A 10,017-nucleotide genomic window follows, 5' to 3' on the forward strand; every position below is an offset into this window, starting at 1 on the left:
TCTATCATGGTCGGTGTAAGCGTCTGATTTTCAACTGGAGCAGGTGGTATTTTAACGCTGCCTGGGAGCAGCGCTTCCTGAAAGTCAATGCTCAGGGAACTCTTAACTCATATGTCAAAACAAGGAATATTACCAACATAATATACTATAAATTAAAAATGCTCAAAAAGATATGCACTGTATCCTACTCTGTAAGTATGATGATGATAATGGTACATCTAATAGCATTTTTATGTCATTTCAATCAGAATAAAAACCACATTAATTTGGGTTGCATGAGAACTGCACTTGAAATATTAAAAATGTCAAATTATCGACAAGCCAGAAAAAATAATAATAAACTGATTATTTACACACACACACACACACACACACACACACACACACACACACACACACACACACACACAAAGATGTGTCTGCAGTCAAAACATGGAAGCAAATTTCCCACAGAGCTTCCCAAAGTCAACATACCATGTCTCCTCTGCACAACTGTGTCTCTCCTTCACCCATGTGCATCTCTGTCAGCTAGTGTGAATTTAACAGGAATGCATCATCTCCTTGGTTTGCTCCAGCTGTCTTGTTTCAGACTACACTGTGGCCTGCAGCCAAATCTCATTTGTCTGATTTACTTCTTCTCTTTCCTCCTCATTGCTCTTGCCTCAGAATTCATCGTTATTTCCCCCAGAAATCATCTTGCATCCGCTGTAATGACAGTAAGTATTGCATTTCATCTCTCAGTAGCTTCCTCTGGGTTTATCTGTGCTACATCAGACCTGCAGGGTTTACGCCAGGTCACACCACAACCTGGAGAGCTGCAGTTATTTTACAAAGCAGATCAACAGATATAAATAACACAGTGGGCAGACTCAGAGGAAAAGTTTCTGCTTAAAAACAACATAAACAAACACAGTGAAGTCAGAGTGAAAGATTAGGAAGAGGGACTGCTGTGGGACAATGCATTTTGCATATTTATGGGGGGCAATTGATTAAAAAAAGCCATTTTAATTTTGCTAAATTGTGCTTGAACAGCCATGCACAATGACAAACCTGTAAATACCAGCTAGTGCTGCCTATTTTTCATCATATTATGACTAATAAATGTCCTTTATTCTCTTATTCACTGATGACCTAGTCATTTACATGGGAGCCCTCAAACAACTAAAAGAAATAAAACTCGTCAAAAATACTGCTCTCATTGCAAAAATATTTTTATTTTTGTTTTTACGGCATGGTGAAACAGCAACATTTTTAAAAAAGGCTCAGATTTCTGATATTTATCTAGTTATTTTTCTTATTTATTCATGATCATTTACTGGCTTAAATACATTTCAATGACATAAGATCTGCATAAAATAATTAACACTGATACATGGTACATACAGTATTTATACAACATCATTGAGTTCAGCAGACTCCACAATACAGTACGGTGAGATGGTTCTTTGCTTTTAACACAAAGTATTTAAATTGTGCAAGAGCATAGATTTCTTTTTTGAGGGGGTAGGGCTCACATATGAAACAGGGGAAGTTGGGGGGTCATCCCTCAGAACACATTAAGCATCAAACAATTTAGGGCAAATGTCTTTATTGGTTTATTTGGTCCCTGTGTCTCCCCTGAAATCTACAGTTATGAAATTGTGCAAGTGAGCACCAATGTGCAAGAACTGTAGTTTTAACAGAATTTGATTTTATATTGTATTTAAGTTGTCTAATGTGAATTTGTCATAATCACAAACATTTCTCATCAGTGTAGCGCTGTGGCTTATTGTTTCGTATTTAATCAAAATACAGCCATAAAAATAGTACATACATTAAATGAGTACAGTTTGCACGGTTGTGCTTTGAGTTCAAAAGTAATGCACCATTTCGATGCATCTACAAATACTGTATCTCTAGCCATCGCTGCAGTGACTTCATTTCCTTTCAGAGTAGTTTGGTTTTGGCCACAGAAGGTCAACACAGTCACACAGCTACTAGCAGTATCTAGTTTTCCACGAGAGGATGGCTGTGTGTAAAGCCACAGAACATACCTATATCATGTTTTAAACACAAGTAAGTCTTGACAGTGAGCAACAGAAAAGTGCTCAATGACTGCCTTCCACAGCATAAAGATGTACTTTATTATTATTATTACTGGAGTCTGAAGTTGAAATACAAAGAATCACAGCTTGTGGGGGTAAATGGGATGCATGGCAGGAAGGGTATATCCAGTGTTGGGATTTAACAGAGGGATGGAGTAGGGATATGGGTAAACAGCAGACCCGATGAGAGCAGAGTGAGCTGGACTCATTGGGACATGTCGGTACATTAGCGGAGATTGAGGTAGTCTCATTCTGTTGGGGAGATATGTAGGGTGTAATAGAGGCTGGTGCCGAGAGTCTCTTCCTGATTTGTCGTAGCTCGACAGTACGCATGATGCCGGCAGGCTGGTGGTGGAATGGGACAGACTCTGCTGAGTGGGGGGAACTTTTTGTAGCATTGTCCTGGATTTGTCTCTCTTCTCTGTCTGATAAAGCCACGGAGCCATGTTATTGAGCTTCTTCGGATAGGTCAGAGAATCGTCCTGCTGCATCAATCTGCCCGGCTGGATTTTATAACCCAGCCGAATAGGAGCGGGCCGTGGTAGCTGCCCAGATTTTGGAATAACTTTGGTGAAGCTAGAGGTAGATGTTGGAGCCCAGTCAGATCTCACAGATGAGTAAAAAGGATGGACGGAATATTTGCTACTGCCTTTGTGGATTGGCTTCCAGGTAGAGTCTTTAGTCTGGACTTTGATCGAGTCTGCAGATTGGGTGCTAATGTCTTTACTTTGTCCTGCAGGGTCTTTGGATATCTGACTGCAGCTCACAGACTTGCTTTCCTCACTACAGCCAGATGCATTTTTCACAGAGCTGGGACAGTTTTTGGATAGCTCAGAGCCTGATGCAGGTTTACCTTCATTCTCTTCTGGATTGTCCTCTGATGAAACAGAGACAGGGGAGGGGCCGCGTGAAGAGGAAGGGGATAAAGGAAGTGGGGAGCTGTCAGAGGAGTTGCAGTTCCGACTGGACGAAGCCCGGGCTGGAGACTGGGAGCAGTGAATGACAGAGGGCCTTTCTTTATCCTCGCCCTGGGGACTCAAGGGCAAGTTAAGGCTTGCCTGAGCCATGCGCTTTTTCTTCTCCAGAGGAGAGATGACCTCCCCAGTAGCAGATGGGATATGAGCAGTCCAGGGGCTGGAAGTGGGGACCTGAACAAGGTGGGCATAGACAGAAGTGCAAAGACTGGCGGGGGGTCTGTTTGGCTGAGAACAGTCTTGGTGGTGTCTCTCAGAGGTGGCGGCCCAGAGAGCAGGGTGAGCATGCATCACTGCTTCACTTTGGCGGGCAGCCTCTGGACTTCTCTGGGTGAGTATCTATAGAAAAAAAACAGGGGATATCTTAGGACACTTCATATAATTGTACAGAGTTCTTTCTTTTTGAGACATTTCGACAGATTTAGTATCTTACCTCCATTTCTGAATCCATCTCTCTATCTGACTGAGTCCTTTTCCTCTTCCTCTCAGCCTTGGTGACCTTACCATCCAAACTTCTCTTATATGGCTTCCTCGGTTTGCTTGGAGGCAGAGGTCTGTCCTCCTCTCCTTTTACATGTCTTTCAAAGGGCAGCACCAGCCTAAAGAAACATATCTCGGATTAGGAATCAGTCGCTTTAGTTTTAATTAATTAACAGGTTTGTCGGAAAAAAGGAACATCCTCACTTTTCATAGTGTCTGCGAGTACAAGTAGCAGCACTGGTGCTACCTGGACTTCCTCCCAGCTCATCGTACACTTTCTTCCAAAGACGCCGAGCTGTCACCTGTAGGATAACACAGTGTGAAAAATGTGCATATGTAACAACACATGTCTGAAATGGTTACAGTAAGCGGACATTTAAACGTGTGAGAAGTAACTGACAGATTTTGGGAGAATCAATGGCTCATGACACCGGTGGTCGTCTATTCTCCAAGCTAAAGGGCTGCTTAGCTTGTCACTGCCACCAGGGGGTGCAAAAGATGATGTATGAAATTTTATAATGTTTTTTGTGCTGTTTTATTAGGGTTCAAGCAAAGCAGCACCTCAGAGCCTGAAAAATGAAGCCAACATGGAAGTGCTCAAAACTGTTCTCTTAATGGCCACTTGAGGCAGGCTCAAGAAGCCAGTCATTCCCCATAGACCCCCATGCTGAAAAGGGCAACTTCACAGCAGAAATAAACATGTTTACAGCCTGGTACAAAAACTGTCTCTGTCTCTATACCTTCCTTCTCCCTTCATGGCAACTGCACAGGGGTGGTGAACTTTTATACAACTCACCTGTTTACATTTCATTAAGGCTAAATGTTACGCATAATTTGGCCTCTCACCCAAATATGGTCACTTCTGGTTTAAAAACACCCAAGATAGCTAATGCCACACCGAAGGGAGTCCACAAACCAGTGGGCAACGTAACAGCTACGCGTTGGTTTGTTATTATTTGTCATCTTATGCTGTGACTCAAATTCCTGTGAGCATGAGCTAGAATTAGCTAGAAGTATGGAACTTGGACCAATAACTGGAAATGATGTGCAAATGCTTTCCAATAAATATTTGGCCACCGACAGACACTTTAGTTAGTATCAACCAAGATCTAAAGAGTCATATTGATTGGTACATATGGGCGTGGTCTATTTAGCATTATAGGCTATGTTATGCCTTTGCTCAATTTGCTGTGAGCTGGAACGAGATACAGACATGAAACTTGGCACCATAACTGGAAATGATGTAACGCTTCACATGAAATTTGATCTGAAATCTGAAATCTGATTTGAAAGGCTGCATCCCTCACACTAGTACTAGTACTAGTCTGATTGAGTTGAAATCTGGTGCACATATCCGGCTAAATTTTTTGATAATTTGCATAGTGTGAAAAGCAATAATATGAATTGACTTTTTGGGATTTTTATTGTATGAACACTACTGTTTGTATACAGCCTTGCTAGACAGAAATACACATTTATCAAAAATGGGCAAAACTGGTTTAAAAACACGGCCACAGTCAATAGAAAAGCCTCGCTATGGACGGGGCTTAGCAGGAAATTGACTATAACTTAAGTTGTCTTTGAGTGATCCTGATTAAACTCAGTGGAGGTATCAGACACTAAGTCCTGAACATACACACCAAGCTTTGTTCAATCCAATAAAGGGGGAGAAAAAAGCGGGACTTAAAGTGTGCAGTTCTTGAAATTCTGTCAATACTGTAATAATGAAACAAGTTGGTCTCACTCCTTAAAACAGAAGTGATTTTGCTCAGCTTTGTGATGCCTCACTGTTTTGATTTTGTATGTATGGCTCAACTTATTGCAATTTATTACTCTTAATGTTCTTATTAAAATGTCTTTAATCTATGTTGTGCACAAGGGATGTTGTGGCCCAGGCCCCCTCTCTCCTTTGGCCTTGAAAGGCAAAATTCTGATAGAAAATGCAAAAACTTTGCATAATTTAAATTTAACTTCAAATTAATTTGTCCTGTGATAGCTTTCCTTCCGTTCGCAGTTACGTGCTGTGCTTTGACCACATCATTCAAGTCTAGTTTTAAAACACTGTGTGGGGAAGGGAGGTGGCTGGCTACCACCTAAATGATCTGTTGGTTTTCACACCCACTCTCATCTCTATATGTATAAATATGTAGGCGGCTTGTGTCGTGTTAACACCTTGCGGTACATTGGCAGTGGTGGTGGCGAGGGTCAGCTTTGTTTAGAGCCCCAGCCCCGTTCTCATACCATTGCAACACTGTCAGAAACTCTTCTCACAGCGTCAACATCAAAGACAACAGAGCAATGACAGCTTGAAAGCCAAACGTCCTCAAGTGTGATAGAAACCACCATGTTACAGCCCCTGACCTATAGTTCAATTTCCACTTCGAAACCTTTAAACACACCTGTTAAAAGACTATAGTCGAATAAAAAACTTGTACTTACTGAATCATAGCCTCCAAGCTTCTCAACAGCTTTGTAGATCCTCCAAAGATTAACTGGGAAAAATCCACACATAAGAATCTAATTATTTTCATTCAAATTCCAAGTGAATAATGCATCCAGTCAACAGCAAACACAACGCTAACAAACATCAACTCACTCTGTTTGAAGCCCAGATGTGGGATCCTCTCTATGGGTGTTCCTCTGTCCTTCATGAAAGAGTGCAGACTTGACACAAATGCCTTCTCCTCCATCTGCACCAGATTAGGCCTCGCTTCTTCCTCACATTCAGTCATTGAGTCATGAATCTCGATAACAGCGGGAGAACCCTGGCGTGGAGTAAACATGTCAAACGTTTTGCAGTAAAAGTCAAGCAGCTCCCGTAAATGCAACACAGTCCACTGCACTGATATAGAAACCTGCTTTACCGACGGTTGAGGGTATTATCACAGATGGGAAAGAAGACGCATAGAGTCATCTCATGGGATGCAAATGTTGAAATGAAACATCAAAATCAGAGAGTAGGGTTTTACCGCTACTTTCAATAGATAACCGCTACACATCCTGTCTGGAGAGAAAGCAGCAGACTTGTGGGGTTTTTGGTCGAGAGTTGTCTGTCGCTGGTATCACAAATGTCACTTTGAAAAACAAACATAAGCCAAAAGATTGACTTTATATATTTAAATGTTGAAAACGATACAGAGGTGACTGATGATACTCTGAATAAAGATGCTGCTTTGTATCCAAGAAATAAGTGGTTGCATGTCTGCTGTATTTCTGCAGAACTAGAGTCAGTACCTTGGAAAATGATTTCAAGATACCAAGAAGTTAGATGTAGTAAGTGTTACAACTCAGACTACCCAGAACTGCAGTGTAAGAAATTGACAATGTCACTATTTGTGGTTTGCAAGAAAAGAGAAATGAAACAGTGAAGGCATGCAGAATCAAAATTATCAGTTAGAAAGGTTTCAAGAAGTGTCAAACATCGACGAATAAAGAGGAGGAACCGTTGATGAAGCGGATACATTGTATTTTTATCATGATGATATTCTTGCGGTGTGTGGCTTGAACATTTGTGCTTTTAAGTTATCCCTTTTAAAATACTGAACCTTATTGGGGTTTTTTATGTGGGCAATTTTCAGTACGTGGTATGAACAAGTGGCAGTTGTCAGTTTAGTGACCGCAACAATATTATTCCCACCGACTCAAACAGCACAGATGCTGATGATACTCACTTCTGTTATTGCAGTGAAATCGTAGATTACGGTATTTAACACCGGATATTTAAATGTGAAACCTTGTGTCACCTGTAGTGTCGATCAATTTCAATAGATCGGACGTCAAAGGAGACCACAGTGGTCAGTGTCAATATTTTACTTTGAATCAGCACACGGAGAAACTGATGTATTTCTTGTAGCAGTCATTGTAAAACAAAACAGCTCGACGTGGTTTCATATTGAATAAAGTTCCTCTATGCGGTTCCTGGTTCCGAGAAGTAGGCCTGTAGAGTGAGTAATAGTGAAGGTGCAGGCCTCTAACCAAGATAGCCCCAACTGAGTCACAGTTCAGTGGCTCCACACTGCTGTTCCCAGCTAACAGCTCTGACTTTCCACTGTTTTTCTGTCTCACCTGCTTTTCCTACTGCAGATATTATGTTTGTATTGAAAAAAGGGATGTCTAGAAGTCATATTCCACACACTACTTTGAAGTGTCTGTATTTGCAGAAGTGTGATTGGCTAATAAACAGTGCAACAAACTGATATTTGCACTTGCATCTAAAATCACAAGAAGTAGGTGCTTAAAATTACACAATTTTACTTTGTGTCTTGCATAAAATTCACCAGTGTTCAGTCACTTTCAGTCACTGTTTTCGGATCTGATTCACAAAACTTTCAGGTTCATGCATCAATGGTTGCCAACAGGAAACGTCTGCACTCAAAGCCACACACTGTAGCCCCTTCTCTGCAGAGCTCCGTCTATACACACACCGGAGTGTGAATATCACTGTGAAACATTCAGTAGATTTCCACTAGATGAGATTTTTTTTTTTTTTTGGAAAACTGTGTGGGTGATGTTGATGTCAATGTGTCGATATGTGATTCTCGCAATGATTGTCAGTGGCATGCTGGATTGATGCTATCGGCAGGCCAGAGGTCACCACAGAAACCACCAGGCTTTCAACTAACATCAGCCCTGGAAATTTGATGAGCTAATTTGCGCTTCTCATATTGTATCTCTCAGTTCAGTTACCAGAATAGTGGCTTCTGAGGGCCTCTTGCAGTTTCTGTATGCGCAATGAAAATATTGTGGCATGTCTCATGAGGGTGAAATGTGCATGCCTTTCGTGACCCTCTCAAGATGTGAAGCAGAATCACTTATTCCTTGTTACTCATTTCGCAATCACATGAAACAACTGTACGCACACAATCAGCGCTTGAAAATTTCACCACTATCTCAAATTCACTAAAAAAGGGAAATGAAAACACAACGTATAGCTCGGCCTGAGTAGTCATGTCTGTAGTCACTGATTAACTGTAACTGAGGGAAATTGCCCCGGCTGCTGCCAGAAGGCCAACTGACATTTTATCAGCAGTGACTGAGGTTAGTACCTGGTTTTCTGTCCCCTTCTCTTCGTCACTGGCTGCTTTTTGTTGTGACGTCTCGCTCTGGTCCTCTTGAGCTTCACAGTGGGGACAAAACATTCAGCAATGTACCCCAAAAGAGGAGGGTGTGAATTTAAATTCAAAGAACCACAATAGAGGAAGCAAGCAGTTTTTCATTACAGGAATTATTGGCAAACATCCCCCGTCACCTAAACACTATAATCAGACATGCAAAACAGGTTCAAACATTTCATTAAAAGTAATAAAGCAGAACATCTTCACTGAAGGGAGTGTAGTAATTTTTGTAACTTGCGCAACAGTCAGGTGATCAATAGGTAAAAAAAAGAGATCTGTAAAACATATTGTCAACTGAGTGTGATATAAAACCACAGGTTGCAAAACCACTTCCTGCTCATGAACATAACCGCTTGTATGTTGCACTGTATGATATTGTAACACATGACCTACAGTCTCAAGCAATGTGTTGTATGTAAGCATACAGTATTATTCCCTAAGCATGGGGACAGGTGAATACTGTTAAGAAATAGCATATAATATTAGTATTTGTAGTGGAATATGAGACACTGAGAAATACTGTACATTTTATTCTCATGTCTCAGACTTACTGCACTTTAAGACGTCGACAAACACCAGTATTATAAAACACAAGACCTGGGAATGTAACGTGATTCTGAGAATGAATTTTCTTTTTCTTCACAAAGCCCGTACACCCTCCACCCACAGTGATATCACTTGTGTGCAAAACCAATATGCTTCTCTTTTGAGATCACTTCTTTCCTGTGCTGTGGCTTGAACCTTTAATTCTGCTTTCAGTAGCCTTTAACTTCTCCATTTCACTTGTTGAAGAAATATCTCTGATACACTGTATTATATCTCAGGCACTTTCGAACATGTGCTGGTGCTTTTTATCAGTTTGTTTCTTGGTGTATTGACAAATTCTTAGCTGGGCTGTTTCAGTAGATATTGATCTCAGCCAGAACATTCTGATAGATTAATTTAAGGACTTATTTAAGACTGAGATTAATAATAAAATTTTCAATCAAAATTGTTTTTTTATAGTTCAGTCACAAGTTAATGAAATGTACATTCAATTATATTGGCAAAAGCAGTTTCTCATACATTGTATAAACAAGGTACTTTAGAGTGTTCTGTGCAGTATATATTAAGTTTTAATATTTATCAAGATCAACAACTAAAACTACAGTATTCAACCTGTTGTAGTACATACACAAAATAGCACACATGATCAGTATCAAGCTTCAATAAACATAAAGGTCATTCTCACCCATTTCCAGAAGTTGTCTTGTAGTCTGGCTCAACACTGTTTTGTGACAGTAATTCACGCAGCGTCCTCTTCAACTTCACACAACGAAACAGGAAGGTGTCTCCACACCACAGTTTCATTGGTTGACTGCTGGC

The 10,017-nt window shown here is 40.7% G+C and overlaps 1 protein-coding gene across 1 annotated transcript; it reads right to left on the reverse strand.

Moving 5' to 3' along the window:
* Nucleotides 1–2,022: 2,022 nt before the first annotated feature.
* Nucleotides 2,023–10,017, reverse strand: arid5a (AT-rich interactive domain 5A). The gene is made up of 7 exons (XM_033619152.2): nucleotides 9,884–10,017; nucleotides 8,584–8,654; nucleotides 6,135–6,303; nucleotides 5,978–6,030; nucleotides 3,743–3,840; nucleotides 3,492–3,657; nucleotides 2,023–3,397 (listed from the first exon to the last, which is right to left on the reverse strand). The coding sequence occupies exons 1-7, from the start codon at nucleotides 9,885–9,887 to the stop codon at nucleotides 2,165–2,167; spliced, it is 1,794 nt and encodes a 597-aa protein (XP_033475043.1). The 5' UTR covers nucleotides 9,888–10,017; the 3' UTR covers nucleotides 2,023–2,164.

Source organism: Epinephelus lanceolatus, chromosome 9, assembly GCF_041903045.1.
Source record: "Epinephelus lanceolatus isolate andai-2023 chromosome 9, ASM4190304v1, whole genome shotgun sequence".
In the NCBI taxonomy this organism is placed as follows: domain Eukaryota; kingdom Metazoa; phylum Chordata; class Actinopteri; order Perciformes; family Serranidae; genus Epinephelus; species Epinephelus lanceolatus.

Excerpts from the sequence above, each read along its gene's own strand:
- arid5a (XM_033619152.2), bottom strand. Across the intron at positions 6,304-8,583 it reads AGAAGGGGACAGAAAACCAG|GGTTCTCCCGCTGTTATCGA; the intron begins GTACTAACCTCA and ends ACTCCACGCCAG. Across the intron at positions 6,031-6,134 it reads ACATCTGGGCTTCAAACAGA|TTAATCTTTGGAGGATCTAC; the intron begins GTGAGTTGATGT and ends GATTTTTCCCAG.